General features: G+C 40.0%; 1 protein-coding gene across 2 annotated transcripts in view; it reads right to left on the reverse strand.

Moving 5' to 3' along the window:
- chn1 (chimerin 1) overlaps positions 1 to 22,321 on the reverse strand; it is a 75,884-nt gene that overhangs the window by 8,231 nt on the left and 45,332 nt on the right. For both annotated transcript variants that reach the window (XM_061971599.2, XM_061971597.2), the window contains 4 exons: positions 15,200 to 16,022; positions 12,846 to 12,930; positions 5,814 to 5,987; positions 1,761 to 1,838 (listed from right to left, as the gene is read on the reverse strand). In XM_061971599.2, coding sequence (XP_061827583.2) covers positions 1,761 to 1,838; positions 5,814 to 5,987; positions 12,846 to 12,930; positions 15,200 to 15,454 — 592 coding nt within the window. In that variant the 5' untranslated portion in view covers positions 15,455 to 16,022. The remainder of the gene's footprint in view (positions 1 to 1,760; positions 1,839 to 5,813; positions 5,988 to 12,845; positions 12,931 to 15,199; positions 16,023 to 22,321) is intronic.

Here is a 22,321-nt window from a genome sequence, read left to right on the forward strand (position 1 = left end):
TCAGTTGACAGTAAAAAGTCGTTGTCGCAATTGTTGGGTATGACATTAAACCATAACCAATCACTAGGTGTACTGTCACCACCTGTCACATCACACCCTGACTTATTTGGAGTTTTTTTCTGTGTAGTGTTTTACTTCTTGTCTTGCGCGCCTATTGTGGTGGCTTTTTCTCTTTTTTTTTGGTATTTTCCTTTAGCAGTGTCATGTCTTCCTTTGAGAGATATCTCCCAGATCTACTTTGTTTTAGCAATCAAGAATATTCCAGTTGTTTTTATCCTTCTATGTGGGGACATTGTCGATTGTCATGTCATGTTCGGATATACTTTGTGGACGCCGTCTTTGCTCCACAGTAAGTCTTTGCGGTCGTCCAGCGTTCTGTTTTTGTTTACTTTGCAACCAGTTCAGTTTTAGTTCCGTTCTGCATAGCCTTCCCTAAGCATCAATGCCTTTTCTTAGGGGCATTCACCTTTTGTTTATTTTTGGTTTAAGCATTAGATACCTTTTTACCTGCACGCTGCCTCCCGCTGTTTCCGACATCTACAAAGCAATTAGCTACCTGCTGCCACCTACTGATATGGAAGAGTATTACACGGTTACTCTGCTAAGCTCTAGACAGCACCGACACTCAACAACAACACATCATTTGCAGACTATAATTACTGCTTTGCAAAAAATATTTTTAACCTAAATAGGTGAAAATAGATAATCTCCCACGGCACACCAGACTGTATCTCACGGCACACTAGTGTGCCGCGGCACAGTGGTTGAAAAACACTGCACTAGGCCACTGAAGAGTAAATTGTGTAAGTAGTACTAAGTAGTACAGTGGTTGAAACCACTGTGCTGCAGCACACTAGTGTACCATGAGAAATTGATTGGTGTGCCGTGGGAGATTATGTAATTTGACCTAATTGGGTTAAAAATATTTTAAGCAAACCAGTAATTATAATCCGCAAATAATGTGTTGTTGTTGAGTGTCTGTACTGTCTAGAGCTCGGCATATCAGCAGGTAGCTAATTGCTTTGTAGATGTCGGGAACACGGTTTGTCATGATCAAATATGCGGGAGGCAGCGTGCAGGTAAAAAGGTGTCTAATGCTTAAAATAAAAATAAACAAAAGGCGAGTGCCGCTAAGAAAAGGCATTGAAGCTTAAGGAAGGCTATGCAAAACAAAACTAAAACTGAACTGGCTGCAAAGTAAACAAAAACAGTATGCTGGACGACAGCAAAGACTTACAGCGTGTGGAGCAGACGGCGTCCACAAAGCACATCCGTACATGACAATCAACACCAAAATAGGAGCTCAAGACAAGAACTAAAACACTACACACAGGAAAACAGCAAAAAACTCAAAATAAGTCAGGGAGTGATGTGACAGGTGGTGACAGTACACCTACTTTGAGACAAGAGCTATAGTGATGAATGCTTGGTTATGCTTTGAATTCATATCCAACAATTGCGAGAACAACTTTTTACTGTCAATATTGGCTGCTGAGTTTCATTTTTTATGTTTTCTGCTCGAGGTGTGCCTCGGGATTTTTCCATGTGCCTTGGCTCAGAAAAGATTGAAAAACACTGCAGTAGCATTACTCCCACCCGAGGTGTTGTTTTGACGCTGCATGTGAGGGACACTTCCTCCAGGGACATTATTCCTCCAATAAGTGTCACTCTCGTTAATCAGAAGTGACGGTCGGCCATCATGTGAACACATGCAGTTGTCTACACACGCAGTGTCTTTCTCAACAGAAAAGAAGGCAAACCTTTGTCGAACGCCATCTTGACTTCTTCCACCGAGTCGCTGAATCCAGATATTCTGTAGAGGCCTTCAGACTTCAGTCCTAGGGGGTAGAAAAATAGATATCACCACACTGCCACAAGTAACGTAGAACAATGAAGTACAAAACCCAAAACCAAGTTGAAGGCACGTTGTGTAAATGGTAAATAAAAAGAGAATACAATGATTTGCAAATCCTTTTCAACTTATATTCAATTGAATAGACTGCAAAGACAAGATATTTCATGTTCACACTGAGAAACTTCTTTTTTTTTTGCAAATAATCATGAACTTAGAATTTAATGCACATTGCAAAAAAGATGTCAGAGGGGCATTTTTACCACTGTGTTACATGGCCTTTCCTTTTAACAACACTCAGTAAAGGTTTGGGAACTGAGGAGACACATTTTTGAAGTCAATCAATCAATCAATCAATGTTTATTTATATAGCCCTAAATCACAAGTGTCTCAAAGGGCTGCACAAGCCACAACGACATCCTCGGTACAAAGCCCACATAAGGGCAAGGTATGGGAGGAGTGATTTTTTTTTTTTTAATAAAGAAATACAATCATGTGTGCTTACGGACTGTATCCCTGCAGACTGTATTGACATACATTGATATATAGTGTATATATTGTGTTTTTATGTTGAGTAAATGTGTGTTGGTCATGTATGATGTCTTTTTTTTTTTGTGTGTGTGTGATGTGTAATGTCTAGTGTTTAAATGTACGACAGTGACAATGAATTTCCCCAAGGGGACCAATAAATCTAAATCAAATCAATTTAATAAAAAAAATAAATAAAAAATAAAAAATAAATAAAAAAATTCTTTTTTTTTTCTTGTGCGCCCCGGTATCAATCGGGCCGCGGCCCGGTGGTTGGGTACCACTGATCTAAGTTACATTTCCACTGGGAGCAGGTGTATCGAGCTCAAGGACACAACTGCAGTGACTAGGAATGGCGAAAGTGGGGCTCGAACCTGGAACCTTTGAGTTGCTAGCACAGCCGCTCTACGCCGACCCACTGTCGCTGCGAGCTCCGAGTAGCTTAGCCATGTTTACCTTTTGTAAATGACCTCATTAAAACCAAGAACAGATCAATCTTGTGTGCTTATTGGAGGACATTCAGATGTCAACTGGCTGTCCACCTAGGCACACGTTAATATAATGCAGGCGAGCGCGGCCGCCGCTGCTGCTCCCTGCTCCCCTCACCTCCCAGTGGGTGGAACAAGAGGATGGTAAAATGCAGAGAGTAATTTCACCACACCTAGTGTGTGACTAGAGAACAAAAAAAAGGAAAGGACTGTTTGTAGCGGAGCACTTATATGATACTTGTTTTTTTTGCTGATACTGGACCGATATCCAATATCATTATTGGATCAACACACCCCTATTAAAAACTCTTTTATCTGTATAGATCAGACCTGGGCGAATTAAGGCCCGGGGGCCGCATTAAGCTATTCAATCTGGCCCGCCGGACATTCCCAAATATTTTTTCTATATCATAAGATGTAAAGTGTAGCTGCCATTATGATGTGCAGTGATGTTTTCTAATGACTGTAAGTCTTCAACTATACTAAGTCTTTCAATGCTTGGAATCTGCATCATATACTAGTTACTATGGTCATCTAATTAGTTACTGTGGTCATCTAATTAGTTACTATGGTCATCTAATTAGTTACTGTGGTAATGTAAGTCACAGCAGCTCAGACGAGGCACCAAGCAGTGTGGGTGAGGCATACTTGCCAACCCTCCCAGATTTTCCGGGAGACTCCCGAAATTCAGCGCCTCTCCCGAAAACCTACCGGGACAAATTTTCTCCCGAAATTCAGGCGGAGCTGGAGGCCACGCCCCCTCCAGCTCCATGCGGACCTGAGTGACGTGTTGACAGCCTGTTCACACGTCCGCTGTCCCACAATATAAACAGCTAATGATCGAGGGCGAGTTCTTGGTTTCTTAAGTGGGTTTATTGTTAGGCAGTTTCAATAACGTCCTCCCAGCGCGGCAACAACACACAACAACAGCAGTCAAGTTTTCGTCTACTGTAAAGCAGTTCATCTGCCGTAAACAGCAATGTTGTGACACTTTTAAACAGGACAATACTGCCATCTACTGTACATGCATATGTGACCCACCCATCATGCGTCACATTTTTGTGTTGATTTATTTATTTTATTTTGTGGTTTGAATTCGTTTTTGGAGCTGTCATTACACATTTATCAGTATTCACATTGGTCAGTAGGGGGCAGTAGGACGTTTCTTCCCAATTGAATGCTATCACCTGCAGACCGGAAGTGTCTTGTCATTCTGATGAGCGCGACCAGTCTGTGAACAATTGAATCATCCTGTGTGCTTTTTCCTCCTGTATAACAAGTTAGTTTTGGTGAATCAACTCACTGAATAATATCCATGTGATCTTTATAAGTTTAAGTACACATTCTGATGGTGGAGCCTAACTCTAAAGTGTTTGTGAGTTGTAGTTTGTATTTGTGAATGAATCCAGTGCACAGCTGCAGTAATCAATACAAAAAGGCGACGTGAGTGCGCAATGTTTATATAGGAACTTCTGATCCTAATTCAGACTCCCAAATTAGAGCTCCAGTTTTCTTATTGATTTTATAATGTATATTTGTATGATGTGTGTGTTCTGAAATAGTGACAGAGAATAGAACAAGGATGGACAATTCAACCCTTAACTCAACAATGAGTAGATGAGTGTTATGTGTAAATAAATGAACACTGAAATTCAAGTATTTATTTTATTTATATATATATATATATATATATATATATATATATGTAATAAAAAATATATAGATATATATATATAGCTAGAATTCACTGAAAGTCAAGTATTTCTTATATATATATCTTAACCACGCCCCCAGCCACGCCCCCCGCCCCACCCCCGACCACGCCACCCACCCCTACCCCCCACCTCCCGAAATCGGAGGTCTCAAGGTTGGCAAGTATGCCTTAACTCAACAAAGAGTAGATGAGTGTTGTGTGTGTATATGTGTAAATAAATGAACACTGAAATTCAAGTATTTCTTTTATTTTTATTTATATATATATATATATATATATATATATATATATATATATATATAGCTAGAATTCACTGAAAGTCAAGTATTTCTTATATATATATATCTTAACCACGCCCCCCGCCCCGCCCCCGACCACACCCCCCACCTCCCGAAATCGGAGGTCTCAAGGTTGGCAAGTATGGGGTGAGGAGCGTTTCCACAGAGTGTTACCAAAGCCTGAAATGTGGGTGTCAGGGACAGACGTGGAAGGAGATTTTTACAACAAAGTTCTAAAGCTTAGTGATATATCACATATATCACATTGTAGCTGGGTTTATTTTTTACCCTTCGCGTTCATATTTTGCTGTGTTTGATGCGTTTTGCTTGATTGTAAAATATGTGGATGGAGAGGGGGTGTGACGTTCATATGTTGTCAATATTCAGTGTTTTATCTGTCATAGTTAATATTGTAAATCCCACACTCTTTATTTTCATGTACATTCTGGTGTCTCATTCAGTAAAAAAATTTAAAATTCCATTCTGTTTTTTAAGGCGGTCTGTCATAACGTTTTTAGCTTTCAATCAGACATTATTGTGAGGTTTTGTATTAGTGTTCCTAATAATCAGATATATCAGCCCCAAGACACATTTTTTTCCTCAAAATTTGGGCCCCAAGTCAAAATAATTGCCCAAGCCTGGTATAGAGGATTGTATGTAAAAACTATCTAAAATAATAGGCGGATAAAAATAGTTTTCCGCATCACTGGGCAGCCTAATAAAGACATACATCAAACTAAGACACCAACATCCATCAGGGGCAGAGGATGAGGAAGCAATAAGCTCTTCTAACAGTAGAAAACTGTCCTGTATTCCTCTTTACATGTGCACAATTATCTGAAATAATGGCGTAAATTATCATTGGAAATGCGATGATGGTTGTAATACCACGAGACTAACAAATAGTCATTCTGAAGATTTTCTCGCGCCAATACATTTGAAAAGACGCTCACCTCTGGACTCGATCTCGCGTATGCACATGTCCACCACCATGGGCCGCGCCGTGTTGTGAGCCTTCACCAAGGTGCTGAGGTCGCAGCTGTACACTTTGCGGATATGTCTCAGGCTGGGCTTGCAGTTGTTGGGAACCAGAGAGGCACATTGCTTGTGCACGTTCAGGCCGCAGTCTGCAAGACACAACGTGAGCAGGTCGTGAAAAGCGGAAAAACTCTTTGTTTACCTCTTCGTCACGGTTCTTTGTCAAGCATAATAAGATTTTGTTGACGAATTCTTTCAGTTCAGTAACCTCATTTAGCTATTGTGTTGATTAAAATTCCAGTCTGAAATAATTGCCGGCTTTATTGAAAAAACAACAACAAAGGACTCATTTTTCTCAATCAATCATTAAGACCCTTCCTCTGACATGTAAAGCGACAAACTCAGTCTATAGTTGTTGGTTTTCGGATTTTTTGGCCCACATTAAATAATAATACCAGTATATAAAATGACAGCAAAGAATAATACCACAGCCATAATGGGTGCATCCATCCTGTTGAAGAGACTCCACTGAAACTCAAACATACATATACACACACTGTACATACACATTCACTGTACAAACATACATATACACATACATGTACATATACATTCACTGTACAAAAATACATATACACATACTGTACATATACAAGTGCATATCCATACATACATATACTGTACATATACAAGTACATATACATACATACACTCATGCACATAATCACGTTTCATCAAACATATATTAACGTTGTTGCCCTAGGGCAGGGGTCGGCAACCCGCGGCTCTAGAGCCGCATGCGGCTCTTTAGCGCCGCCCTAGTGGCTCTCTGGAGCTTTTTCAGAAATGTATGAAAAATGGAAAAAGCTGAGGGGGGAAAACAATCTATTTTTTGTTTTAATATGGTTTCTGTAGGAGGACAAACATGACACAAACCTCCCTAATTGTTATAAAGCACACTGTTTATATTAAACATGCTTCACTGATTCGAGTATTTGGCGAGCGCCGTTTTGTCCTACTAATTTTGGCGGTCCTTGAACTCACCGTAGTTTGTTTACATGTATAACTTTCTAGGACGTGTTTTATGCCACTTCTTTTTCTGTCTCATTTTGTCCACCAAACGTTTAAGGTTGTGCATGAAAGGTGAGTTTTGTTGATGTTATTGACTTGTTGGAGTGCTAATCAGACATATTTGGTCACTGCATGACTGCAAGCTAATCGATGCTAACATGCTATTTAGGCTAGCTATATGTACATATTGCATCATAATGCCTCATTTGTAGCTATATTTGAGGTCACTTAGTTTCCTTTAAGTCCTCTTAATTCAATGTATATCTCATGACACACTATCTGTATGTAATATGGCTTTTAATTTTTCACGGCTCCAGACAGAGTTTTTTTTGTATTTTTGGTCCAATATGGCTCTTTCAACATTTTGGGTTGCCGACCCCTGCCCTAGGGGAAACTGGGTAACACATGGCACACTGACAAAGCTTAACCTATATATACTATAACAATCTACAAGGTTAATATAGCTTGCTTCTCTTTCTTCCCCTCCATTTTTCTGCTTTCTTTTGTATCTCTAGTTATCATTACGTATATGTATTGTTGCATTTGAACAACTGCATTGTTGATAATTAATAGAGGTAAATTATCGGTATAGTTTATTATTAATAGCGCTATTTCTATTGGTATTTGTATTGCTCCATTTGTAGTGTAATAATGCTCATTGTCATTTCTGTATTATTATTTATTTCACTAACTGCTTCTTTGCTCACTTTTACCATCATATTTGTACATATCCTATTTGCTGATGTTGCTCTATTGTTGTTGTTGTTATTGTTGTGTTTGCTGTTGTTGTGTTTGTCTCTCTGTCTTATCCCCCTCTTGTCCCCACAATTTCCCCCTCTGTCTTCCTTTTTTTTCTCTTTCTATCCCCTCCTGCTCCGGCCCGGCTGCACCAAATGATAATATAAATACCGTATTTTTCGGAGTATAAGTCGCTCCGGCCGAAAATGCACAATAAAGAAGGAAGAAAACATATATAGCGTATTTTTCGGAGTATAAGTCGCACAGGAGTATTAGTCGCACCTGCCGAAAATGCATAATAAAGAAGGAAAAAAACATATAAATCGCACTGGAGCCCGGCCAAACTATGAAAAAAACTGCGACTTATAGTCCGAAAAATACGGTAAGTCGCACTGGAGTATAAGTCGCATTTTTGGGGGAAATGTATTTGATAAAACCCAACACCAAGAATAGACATTTGAAAGGCAATTTAAAATAAATAAAGAATAGTGAACAACAGGCTGAATAAGTGTACGTTATATGAGGCATAAATAACCAACTGAGAACGTGCCTGGTATGTTAACGTAACATATTATGGTAAGAGTCATTCAAATAACTATAACATATAGAACATGCTATACGTTTATCAAACAATCTGTCACTCCTAATCGCTAAATCCCATGAAATCTTATATGTCTAGTCTCTTACGTGAATGAGCTAAATAATATTATTTGATATTTTACAGTAATGTGTTAATAATTTCACACATAAGTCGCTCCTGAGTATAAGTCGCACCCCCGGCCAAACTATGAAAAAAACTGTGACTTATAGTGCGAAAAAACAGTACATTTAATAAAGTCAAAATACAAATAAGGCAACAAGAGAAGTATCCTACGCTTCTCTTTTGTAAAGTACATTTGTGCAGCCGATATGGGCATCTACATCAACTATATGATTTGCCTGAGAAGCTGGACAGGACAAAATAAAAAATAAAAAAGAAGAGACTCCACTGCGGCTTTGTAACGGAGGCGGATGCTAAACACTAAGCAAGGATGAGAATGCCGCCGCTGGTGCGCTCTGTTCTTTTTTCCTTTGCTCTCAAATCCAAGCTCGTGCAGCACAATGGCAGCGGAAGCAGCAATTCAGCCGCTGCGGGCGACACTAGACCTACTTTCACAGACTAAAATGGAGCAACTCCTCCAGCTCTTAGATCTTTTTAGTCCTCTCTAATTTCAGAGAGGTTCTTACCACCCGCCCCCATCCCTGTTTAAAGTCCAACTCCCACCCAAAAAAATTCTACCTTTCAATTTTCACTTGCAAAAGCGAGGAAGCTACTCCATGCAGAACCTGAAGGCATTATTTAGATTAAGACGAGTCCCAGGAGAAAAGGTTTCAGCATTGATATGCATTGGGGCAGAAATGTAATTACCTTAAGAGATGATTCTCTTAAGGATATGTGACAGGCTGCGTAATGGAGGCCTGTGTCCATGTGTGCAAACTGATGGCCTCGAAGGTCTCAGGTGGGGTGGGTGAGGGCGTCAAAGAGACACCAGCAGGCTGGGGATTCATTTTTACTGCCCTGTCAGCATTTTGGCTGGTTGCTATGGCGAAAGAGGCGACAGTTTAATGGGGGCTTATTTCTCTCACCTTGTTTGACCCACACTCCTGTTTGTGGCGGTGATTTTTTTTTTTTTAATAAATAATGAATATTTCATCAATCTAAACACCGAGCTGTGTGACCAAACTGTGGAAGAGGCTGCATTTTAATTTATGTGGAAACCGAGCTGCTTCCCCTCGCTCCGAGCTCGGCACCTCATTAAAGAGACATGCCAGCTTTGTTTTCCTTCGCGGGCATGATGGGATGAGACTGTAGAGGTGGGGGTGGTTGAATGAGGGTATACACTGATGAGGAAATGTGGCACAACAAGCACCGAGCAAAGGCTGCCTCCCTGGCGCCAGGCCAAAACAGTTGAGCTCCGACAAAAAGCTGGAAAGGGGGTGTTGGAGCACTTTTTTGCTATGCAAATCTGAGCACCATGAGAGACTTTGGTGCCCTAGATTCTGGGTAACTGCGGTGGAGAGGGAAGGAGGAATGAAAGGCTCTGTAAATGCAGACTGAAAACATATGCCTCTTTAATTTGATTGCTGTGGAGCTTTCAAAAAACGGGAGCATCAACAACTGACGTCGACGGTGTGTATTGTATTAGTGTGACACACTTTGCTTCATCAATAATACAGCAAACAGGCAGCACAGCAAGACATGAATTTGAACAATTGCAATGAGACTGAAGCATCACCAGTATTTGACAAAGTGATGAGAGAACAGTTTTTTCTTGAAGACAAAACAGTGCGAGTTGTGGGAGAATAGTTGAGCATTGTGTAATCCATTATTAGGTGATGATTTAGACGCAGCCAAAAATAAAAATGATTATTTTGAAGCAATAAAGTCAAGATTCTTAAAAAAGATTCCATTTAAAGGGGAACTGCACTTCATTTATTTTTTAATTTTGCTCATGATTTACAATCCTTATGATAGCCAAGAACACATACAGTTTTTCTTTCTTTTTCATCTCGTAAATAAAAGTCTGCATACGACAGAGCCTATGGGGGTCATAAAGTAATTATGTCTATTCCGACCATTAAACCTACTGGGAAAAAAACCCAAAAGCACCAACAATACTCAATTTACAAAAATATACTGTATCACTCTTGAATCAACACAGTAGTTAATACTATGATCAATGTTGATTAAAATACTAAATGTGGGATATAAATAATAATGGAAGTATAATTGTTTGTATATAGTATATAAATAGGTACAAAGGTTTAACACGCGTATAAGGATATTTCACATGCCTTTACTGTGTATATAATTGAACAGTGTTCATATTGTGTATAATGTGTATTTATAATATGTTGTACAAAAGACATTTCATAATTTTCGGAAGTTCATCTTGTACTTGACATTGTTTATAGGGTTAGGAGCTATAAGTGTTCAACTTCAGCCTAAACCCTTTCGGTCTGCAACATTTTCATTTTCAATCTATGAATGTACAACTGTTTGTTTATTTTGTTGACCATTGACCGAAGAATAATAAACTAACATTTTGTGACCTGAATATTAACCAGGTGTTAGCGATATTGTTATTATAAGTGCTATTGTTGATAATAGAGGTAAATTATTGTTATTATTCATGATCAATAGCGCTATTTCTATTGGTATTTATATTGCTCCATTTGTAGTGTAATAATGCTCATTGTCATTTCTGTATTATTATTTATTTCACTAACTGTTTCTTTGCTATCACTTTTACCATCATATTTGTACACCTATTTGCTGATGTTGCTCTATTGTTGTTATTGTTGTCGTCTCTCTGTCTTATCCCCACAATTTCCCCCTCTGTCTTCCTTTTTTTCCTCTTTCCATCCCCTCCTGCTCCGGCCCGGCTGCACCAAATGATAATATAAATACATTTAATAAAGTCTAATACAAATAAGGCAACAAGAGAAGTATCCCACACTTCTCTTTTGTAAAGTAAATTTGTAGAGCCGATATCAACTATATGATTTGCCTGAGAAGCTGGACAGGACAAAAAAATAAAATAAAAAATAAAAAAATAAAAAATAAGCGCTAACGTTAAGGACCTACAGTATTTTTTAGCGGCGCATTGATCAAGAGAGGTAACTCCCCCATGCTGCTGTATTGACATCATGAGCTGGTGAGCTGCTTTGTCTCCTCTGAGCTCGTAAAAGCTAATTCTAGATTATAAATCACGCCTCTCACTTTGATTATAGAAGGCTGTGAACTAGGGATGTCCGATAATGGCTTTTTGCCGATATCCGATATTCCGATATTGTCCAACTCTTTAATTACCGATACCGATATCAACCGATATATACAGTCGTGGAATTAACACATTATTATGCCTAATTTGGACAACCAGGTATGGTGAAGATAAGGTACTTTTAAAAAAAATTCATAAAATAAAATAAGATAAATAAATTAAAAACATTTTCTTGAATAAAAAAGAAAGTAAAACAATATAAAAACAGTTACATAGAAACTAGTAATTAATGAAAATGAGTAAAATTAACTGTTAAAGGTTAGTACTATTAGTGGACCAGCAGCACGCACAATCATGTGTGCTTACGGACTGTATCCCTTGCAGACTGTATTGATATATATTGATATATAATGTAGGAACCAGAATATTAATAACATAAATAAACAACTCTTTTGTGTGAATGAGTGTGTATGAGTGTAAATGGGGGAGGGAGGTTTTTTGGGTTGGTGCACTAATTGTAAGTGTATCTTGTGTTTTTTATGTTGATTTCATTTAAAAAAACAAAAACAAAAAAAAACGATACCAATAAAAAAACAGACACCGATAAATTCCGATATTACATTTTAACGCATTTATCGGCCGATAATATCGGCAGGCCGATATTATCAGACATCTCTACTGTGAACATATACCAAGAAGTTGGTACATTTTGACAGCCGACTAAGGCCCGGAAATGCCGAAAATCCCCCGAAAAGATGCTTTGTTCCACCCATCTTTTGTCTTTGCGAGGATTAAGATTAATTATTCATCTAAACGGGATAATGCCAACATCCTATCAGTTCGCATCCAAGTGAGCGCAGACATAGTACAGTAAGTGTTATTTTATTATGTGATGAGATTTTTTGTAAATAATGCACTGCTGTATGCTTAAAATGATCAAAACACGGACATATTACATGCTATTTTGAATGTGCTCATTACTTATTTACAAATATACTAGCGTGTATACAAAACGTTGATGGAAGTGTTAGGATATTTTTTTAAAAAGTGCTTTACAGGCAGAATAGAGCGACTCCCATAGGCTTCATTTTATGCATGCTCTTACTAGTTAGAGGGCATAAAATAGGGAAAACATGTGTGCTTGTCTTACATAAGTATTGTGAATGATAGGCAAACTTCCCCCCAAAAAGTGCAGCTGTAAGATTGAATGTAAAATGATCCCTTTCGCTCACAAACATGGAGCAATAGATGTTACATCATTGCTTTGAAGCCCTCGTTTCATTCTATTATACAACCCCCTAATCCAATGTTTTCACTGTTGGGATTGTAGATTATAGGGAAATAATCCAGCTCCAGATGCACTAAAAACCAAGTAACCCACATACAGAAATGCTCACTTTGTACTTTAAACAAGCTGTGATTTCTAAACTGTACCTGCACATTTGACCCCTTGAGCCATCAGCCCCCACATGAAGTTGGCACAGTGGTCACACCAGTGAGGCCCGCGGAAGGTGTGGACCTGCAGCAGGACAGGGATGGATGTTAGTGGTTATGTCACAAAGTGGGAATATGAATTGCAAATATATTTGCATGTAAGTTTCCTTTCAACCACTCATTTAAATACTTGTAATAGAATCTATATCAATGATAAAAAAGACTGAGTAGAACTGTGCATATTCCAAACAGCTACCTAAGTATGGTTGTTTGCCCAGTAAAGACTGAAAAATAGGATCTATGTGTTCATTTAAAGGGGAACATTATCACAATTTCAGAATGGTTAAAACCATTAAAAATCAGTTCCCAGTGGCTTATTTTATTTTTCGAAGTTTTTTTCAAAATTTTACCCATCACGCAATATCCCTAAAAAAAGCTTCAAAGTGCCTGATTTTAACCATCGTTTTAAACACCCGTCCATTTTCCTGTGACGTCACATAGTGATGCCAACACAAACAAACGGCGGCTAGAACAGCAAGATATAGCGACATTAGCTCGGATTCAGACTCGGATTTCAGCGGCTTAAGCGATTCAACAGATTACGCATGTATTGAAACGGATGGTTGTAGTGTGGAGGCAGGTAGCGAAAACGAAATTGAAGAAGAAACTGAAGCTATTGAGCCATATCGGTTTGAACCGTATGCAAGCGAAACCGACGAAAACGACACGACAGCCAGCGACACGGGAGAAAGCGAGGACGAATTCGGCGATCGCCTTCTAACCAACGATTGGTATGTGTTTGTTTGGCATTAAAGGAAACTAACAAGTATGAACTAGGTTTACAGCATATGAAATACATTTGGCAACAACATGCACTTTGAGAGTGCAGACAGCCCAGTTTTCATCAATTAATATATTCTGTAGACATACCCTCATCCGCTCTCTTTTCCTGAAAGCTGATCTGTCCAGTCCAGTTGGAAATGCATCTGCTTTGAGTGTCGCAGGATATCCACACATTCTTGCCATCTCTGTCGTAGCATAGCTTTCGTCGGTAAAGTGTGCGGAACAAACGTCCAATTTCTTGCCACTTTCGCATCTTTGGGCCACTGGTGCAACTTGAATCCGTCCCTGTTTGTGTTGTTACACCCTCCGACAACACACCGACGAGGCATGATGTCTCCAAGGTACGGAAAACAGTCGAAAAAAACGGAAAATAACAGAGCTGATTTGACTCGGTGTTTGTAATGTGTTTGAGAAAATGGCGGATTGCTTCCCGATGTGACGTCACGTTGTGTATATATGTATATATATAAATATATGGTCTTTTTTCTGCAACATCAAGGTATATATTGACGCTTACATAGGTCTAGTGATAATGTTCCCCTTTAAGTTCAAACAAAACATGGTAATGATAACAGAAGAACGTGTCGCCGTTGCTATTTAGGCAAAGTAGGGTTGACACCTCCACGGGCGTGAACGAAGTTTGCTATGGAAACAGCCAGCTCCACCAGGTAACGACAGCGCAGCCAATCAGTAAGGCCTCTGGGAGCAAGACGCACCAGTATGAAGCATCGTGTCAACAGCCGCTGCATCATCATCTACGATTAGTTGTCTGCTGTAGCGACTGTTGACATGATTTACTTGCATAACCTCCCAAGAGACTCAGTGTTTAGCCATGAAAAGTAGACCCCTGAACAGTCTAAAATTAGCGTGCAAATATGAATATTTTGCACCTGCCTGAATTTAAGTGAAATAGTTCATTCACATGCAACATAATCTAATTCACAAAAATAATGTTATCAGTTTCTGATCAAGAAGCAAAAATAATAATTGGACTTTTCAGGTTCGAAGCTACATCTGGGTCCAAGATGTTTGTTGTGGTCTCTTGTGAATTGGCTGTTAAATATAACCGCACTCATTTATGCTAAATAGAAACATTAAGCATTTGAAGGGAACAAAGAAGAAGGCAAGAGGATGGCAGCGGTTCAAAGTCTTTCTCTTTCTGCGCTCAATTGCTTCAAAGCCGACCCAAAACAGGAGCCTGAGAGCCAGATAGGTGTATCCCCGAGTACCGTTGCCCCCACTCCATCAGCTTAATCTCTCCATCTGGCACTCAAATTACCAGCAGCGGTACACAGAGCACCCCACAGATTTTCTTTTCATCAGACAGACCAAAACAGTTCGGTTTTTAATCGCATCTCCCACTCAGCAACCCCCTCCCGCCCCCCCAACCATTTCATAGCCCTCAGGGGAAGCGTGAGAAGCTGCCCTGTGGCCACACATGATGAAATGAACCCAGCATTTTGAAAGGGAACCCAAGCCAACTTAACTCGAGTTTTAAAATCCAGTCTCACCTTGAAGTTATGGACTTTCTCTGATCTTTGCGGTCGGTCGGTTTCCTTGAGAGAGGCTCTACGGACCAATGAGGTGAGCTGTGAATAGGCGAAGAGTTTAAGGGGCTGCCAGAAGGTGGCCGAAGGTTTCTCTGGCCCCATCCTCATCCCCAGAGCGGCTGCCAAAATCTCCTCCTGGTTGGCCTCTCGCTTGTTGGCCCTGTGCACTACGGACTTGTCCTCCTCCTGAGCCTCGTAGGGCTCTTTGGACGGCATCCTAGGCTCAGCCGTCAACACGACTCACATGAAGTCACTCCCTGATGCTCAAAGCAAGTCCTCAGCAGGCGACATTATGATGGGAGAATTTTCCAAATGAAAAAGAGTCCTGATATGGCAAGTCACAGTTTTGTTTCGGTAAAAGAAAGGCTGCCTTTGGTTTTCATGTGGCTCCCCCGGAACATGTATGCAGATGAGATAATCCTCTCCTCCCTGTGCTGAGCTGATATTTTCCCTGGAACAGAGGCAGCACACTGTGTTTGGATGCTGTCAGGACTGGCAGAGTGAGGGGGAGGAGTGCAGAGGGGGTGGACCCCGTAGTAGTCACGGACGATTAAATGGATCCCACCAGCCAATGGCGGCGTGCGTTCATCGGCTACGGCGGCTGGCACCCCACCCCCCCACAATCCATCGTCATCAGATAACCGAGCAGGGGAGCTGGAGTGGGAGTGGGCCGGTAATGAGCGACGAATGAGTCACGCGTCAACACAGGAGCACTTGCGAGAGCAGCGGGTCGTTAAAGGGAGATTGTCGTTTGAACATCACAGTAACAGCGCTTGGATGGGACCTGAAAGAACAAAAATATGAAGCCATTAAAAAGTGTAAACTGGGACTAAGAAAAGGGATTAGTCAGGGTGGGATGGCTCAGAAGAGCAGTCGCCCACTAACTGGAAAGTTCTCTGTTCACTACCGACCATAGGCACCGATATACATTTCTGCCAGCGGCTGCTCGGTGTGTGTGTAGTAGTGTTTCCTCGATACCAATATTTTGGTACCGGTACCAAAAAGTATTTCGGTACTTTTCTAAATAAAGGGGACCACAATAAATTATTGGCTTAATTTTAACCAAAAAATCTTAGGGTTCATTAAACATATATTTATTATTGCAATTTAGTCCTTAAATAAAATAGTGAACATACTAGACAACTTGTCTTTTAGTAGCAAGTAAGCAAACAAAGACTCCTAATTAGTCTGCTGACATATGCAGTAACATACTCAGTGGCCTAGTGGTTAGAGTGTCCGCCCTGAGATCGGTAGGTTGTGAGTTCAAACCCCGGCCGAGTCATACCAAAGACTATACAAATGGGACCCATTACCTCCCTGCTTGGCACTCAGCATCAAGGGTCAAATGCAGAGGACAAATTTCACCACACCTAGTGTGTGTGTGACAATCATTGGTACTTTAACTTAACTTAACGTGTCATTTATCTACCTATTATTTTGTCAAAATTATTAAGGACAAGTGGTAGAAAATGTATTATTAATCTACTTGTTCATTTACTGTTAACATGTTCTATCTACACTTCTGTTAAAATGTAATAATCACTTATTCTTTTGTTGTTTGAATACTTTACATTCGTTTTGGATGATACCACACATTTAGGTATCGATTGATTGATTGATTGATTGAGACTTTTATTAGTAGGTTGCACAGTGAAGTACATATTCCGTACAATTGACCACTAAATGGTAACACCCGAGTAAGTTTTTCAACTTGTTTAAGTCGGGGTCCACTTAAATTGATTCATGATACAGATATATACTATCATATATACTATCATCATAATACAGTCATCACACAAGATAATCATCAGGGTGTATACATTGAATTATTTACATTATTTACAATTCGGGGTGTGGAGGGGGTGGGGGGGGGGTTAGGTTTGGTTGTTATCATCAGTCATCAACAATTGAGAACAGAGAAATGGATATTGAAACAGTGTAGGTCTGACTTGGTAGGATATGTACAGCAAGTAGTGGACATAGAGAGAGAGAGAGAGAGAGAGAGAGAGAGAGAGAGAGAGAGAGAGAGAGAGAGAGAGAGATCAGAAGGCATAAGAAAAGTATCTACATTTGATTGTTTACATTTGATTATTAACAATCCGGGGAAGGTGTTAGTTTAGGGATGAAGTTGCCTGGAGGTGTTCTTTTATTGCGGTTTTGAAGGAATCCTCCTTTCTATTATACCTGTTGGGAGCGCGATCCGAAACCAAGTAGTTACAGGATCATCCATTGGTCATATTCAAAGTCCTCATATGTCCAGGGACATATTTCCTGAGTTTATAAATATAATATAAATTTAAAAAAAACTAAAGAAGATTTTGTGATTTAAAAAAATATTGATGTAATCATAGTAGTATCGACTAGATACGCTATTGTACGTGGTATCATTACAGTGGAGGTTAGGTGTAGATCCACCAATGGCGTTTGTTTATATTGTAGCGTCCCGGAAGAGTTGGTGCTGCAGGGAATTCGTTCTGTCGTGTTTATGTTGTGTTGCGGTGCAAATATTCTTCCAAAATGTGTTTGTCGTTGTTGTTTAGAGTGGTTTCACTATATGGCACATGTTTATGACAGTGTTGGCATTTTTCATACGGTCACCCTTTGTCATGATCTGTGGTCCGGATCATGTTTGTTTAGTTATTTTCTGTTAGTTTTGGACTGCTTTAGTTCTTGATTGTGCTCCTGCGAGTTTGTTTTGGTTGTCATGGTCGCTCATTGTGTTCACCTGTCTCTGATTAGTGCTCGACCGCTCACCTGCTTCCCGAGCGCTAATCAGAGGCATTATTTAAGTTGCCTTTGCCAGTCACTCGTTCTGCCTTCGTTGTGTTTGTATCACGCGTTCATGCCACGTAAGTGCTGTTTATGCCATGTCCTAGCCCATGCAACATCTTTACTCTAGGTGTTTTAGGCACGCATGCTTTTTTTGTTATTTGCTTGTCGTGTGTTTAGTGTTAATAATATACTATATAAATTGTGACTTTTCTATTATGTATAATGGACCAGACCCACCACAAAATTAACAACAAGGTTGATTTTTCATAAACTATTTTAAAGATTGAAAGTTGCCATCAATCTCACGTGGGTGCTCGGGCACCGGAGCACCCACGGGATCAGCGCCTATGCTACCGACGTGTCCTTGGCAAAATCTCACCCACTTTACTAACTGTGTCACCCACAAATAGATGCTTTACTGACCAAAATGCTGACCTGCGACTTGGACCCCACACAATGCACATTGCTCCTCCAGAGGACCCTGAGGTCATGTCTTCAGTATTCTTTAAGGCAGGGGTCAGGAACCTTTTTGGCAGAGAGAGCCATGGAAGCCAAATATTTTAAAATGTATTTCCATGAGAGCCATATAATAATTTTTTAACATTGAATACAACTAAATGAGTGCATTTCTAAGTAAGACCAACATTTTGAGAGTATAATAAGTCTCTTATTCTTTTAAAGGCCTACTGAAAAGCGATTTTCTTATTTAAACGGGGATAGCAGGTCCATTCTATGTGTCATACTTGATCATTTCGCGATATTGCCATATTTTTGCTGAAAGGATTTAGTAGAGAACATCGACGATAAAGTTCGCAACTTTTGGTCGCTGATAAAAAAACCTTGCCTGTACCGGCAGTAGCAGACGAGTAGCGTGACGTCACAGGTTGTGGAGCTCCTCACATCCGCACATTGTTTACAATCATGGCCACCAGCAGCGAGAGCGATTCGGACCGAGAAAGCGACGATTTCCCCATTAATTTGAGCGAGGATGAAAGATTCGTGGATGAGGAAAGTGAGAGTGAAGGACTAGAGGGCAGTGGGAGCGATTCAGATAGGGAAGATGCTGTGAGAGGCGGGTGGGACCTGATATTCAGCTGGGAATGACTAAAACAGTAAATAAACACAAGATATATATATACTCTATTAGCCACAACACAACCTGGCTTATATTTAATATGCCACAAATTAATCCTGCATAACAAACACCTCCCCCCTCCCGTCCATATAACCCGCCAATACAACTCAAACACCTGCACAACACACTCAATCCCACAGCCAAAAGGACCGTTCACCTCCCCAAAGTTCATACAGCACATATATTTCCCCAAAGTTACGTATGTTACATGCACATAGCGGCACGCACGTACGGGCAAGCGATCAAATGTTTGGAAGCGTACTCACGGTACCGCGTCAGCGTATCCAACTCAAAGTTCTCCTGGTAAGAGTCTCTGTTGTCCCAGTTCTCCACAGGCCAATGGTTGACTGTCACCTTTCGGGAATGTAAACAATGAAACACCGGTCGTGTTTGTGTTGCTGAAGTCGGCCGCAATACACCGCTTCCCACCTACAGCTTTCTTCTTTGCTGTCTCCATTGTTCATTGAACAAATTGCAAAAGATTCACCAACACAGATGTCCAGAATACTGTGGAATTTTGCGATGAAAACAGACGACTTAATAGCTGGCCACCATGCTGTCCCAAAATGTCCTCTACAATCCGTGACGTCACGCGCTGACGTCATCATACCGAGACGTTTTCAGCAGGATATGTCGCGCGAAATATAAAATTGCACTTTAGTAAACTAACCCGGCCGTATTGGCATGTGTTGCAATGTTAAGATTTCATCATTGATATATAAACTATCAGACTGCGTGGTTGGTAGTAGTGGCTTTCACTAGGCCTTTAAATTACATTGTTATTCTGAAGTTAACCAATAATAGATAAAATACTTATTACCATTAATGCGACTTCTTGAACAGGTGCGGTAGAACACGGATGGACGGATTAAAATGCATGAGAATGTTTTATATCTTGAACGTTATTTTTTTAACACTGTGATTGCCAGCGGAATTATTCATTACTTATCGTGTTAGGCAATGTCAGCTAAGATTTATCTGAGAGCCAGATGCAGTCATCAAAAGAGCCACATCTAGCTCGAGGGCCATAGGTTTCCTACCCCAGCTTTAAGGGGACAATAAAGTATGATGACTGACTGCAGATATACCTGCACCTCTACATTACCTGCACCTACCTCTACATCACCTGCACCTCTACATTACCTGCACCTACCTCTACATCACCTGCACCTACCTCTACATCACCTGCACCTCTACATTACCTGCACCTACCTCTACATCACCTGCACCTACCTCTACATCACCTGCACCTACCCCTACATCACCTGCACCTACCTCTACATCACCTGCACCTACCGCTACATCACCTGCACCTACCTCTACATCACCTGCACCTACCGCTACATCACCATGCATTTGGTTAGACCAAACTTGCCAACCTTGAGACCTCCGATTTCGGGAGGTGGGGGGTGGAGGGCATGGTCGGGGGTGGGGGGGCGTGGTTAAGAGGGGAGGAGTATATTGACAGCTAGAATTCACCAAGTCAAGTATTTCATACATATATATATATATATATATATATACCTACATCCTGAAAATATGCAAACAAAACTGTGTTTAGATAATCGATACTTCAAACTTGCATAAATAAATATTAAGGAATATAACATAACTTGGCTTCTGAGAGCTTCAAAATGTAATGAATAAAATGCTAAAGTTGTTGATGAACAAGCAATTATTTTAATAATTAAATATGGTCATTTTAAATGAATTATTATGATAATTTAAAATGAATTATTTCAAATATGTTTTATTTTAATTCTATGGCTGGATGTAATAGGGAGTCAGAAAAAAATACAAATAAAAATACAATTAATTTTGATGTTTTTAGCAAAATATAGTAAAAATGTATTTAGTTTTTTTGTTTTTTTTTAATTAATAAATATATTTATTTTTAGGTAAGATAAACATAATAATACAATTTGTCTCTAGTCTGGATGATTTAGTTCTTGTCACCCTGTTGTCCTCCCGTTGTGAAAAAAGGCTGTCCTCACTCAGGTCCGCATGGAGCTGGAGGGGGCGTGGCCTCCAGCTCCGGCTGAAAATCGGGATAATTTCGGGAGAATATTTGTCCCGGGAGGTTTTCGGGAGAGGCGCTGAATTTCGGGAGTCTCCCGGAAAATTCGGGAGGGTTGGCAAGTATGGGTTAGACCATCCTCACGATCTTTAATTTGTACACAATCTGATTTGACGAAAATGGGCCGTCAACATAAGGTTAAATTATATAGACATCATTTATATTGGCTTCACTCTGATTATCTACTTCGGATGATGTAATAACCACAATTACATTGAAATAGGGATGTAACGACAACAATTTCATATTATGGTTATTGTGACCAGATCTAACAACCAATGTTCCCTCTAATTTTTTATGTTTGTGAGCAAACGCACAAACTCCCTGAGCATTCAGTGGAGCACATGTGAGCAACATCAGACGTGCACACTGTGGCTACACCAGCGTCACACCTGTCCCAAACCTGACATCATAACAATTTAAATGTTTTATGAAAATAATTTTCTGATATAAGTGATTTTGCCCTCTTACAATGAAAATAACAAAAAAAAACATGTTTTTCTTGACCTATGTGCTAGTATTGTATGTCTGGCTGCGGGTCCTGCCTTTAAAAGAAATGTTACCCCTTTCAGAGATTACATTTAGTTCCTGTAACTTTCTGTCTGTAAAATACATCTTTTCATTAGCATTTATGAAATATAGTGACAATATTTCATGAATAATATCCTCAGATTAACATTCTTAATAAATGGCAGTAAAATAAGCACACATCTGATTGAGGAGTCAGAGTGTTACAACCTGGCATTTACACAATGTGTGGCGTTGGGGTTGTCCGACTTTTTGTGTGGCCATAAACGCAGCATTGGCTAAGTGCCATTAGTGCGTGTGTTGGTGCAGGTGAGACAGAGCGAGCGGCTTCTGTTAAAACGACTGATGACCAAGTTGGTTAAAGCCTGGTTTGTATGGCAAAAAATGACCAGTTTTTATAGATAAAAGTTTGTTTTACTCATGTTTTTGGTGTGGTTACAAACAGCTTTGCTCAATAAAGTGATTGATGGAATTCCTGTCCGTAGTGTCTCGACAGATGATAATTGAACTGTGTTGACAAAGATTGTTTTATTCATTGGGGAATACTTGCCAACCTTGAGACCTCCAATTT

Source organism: Nerophis lumbriciformis, linkage group LG13, assembly GCF_033978685.3.
Source record: "Nerophis lumbriciformis linkage group LG13, RoL_Nlum_v2.1, whole genome shotgun sequence".
In the NCBI taxonomy this organism is placed as follows: Eukaryota; Metazoa; Chordata; class Actinopteri; order Syngnathiformes; family Syngnathidae; genus Nerophis; species Nerophis lumbriciformis.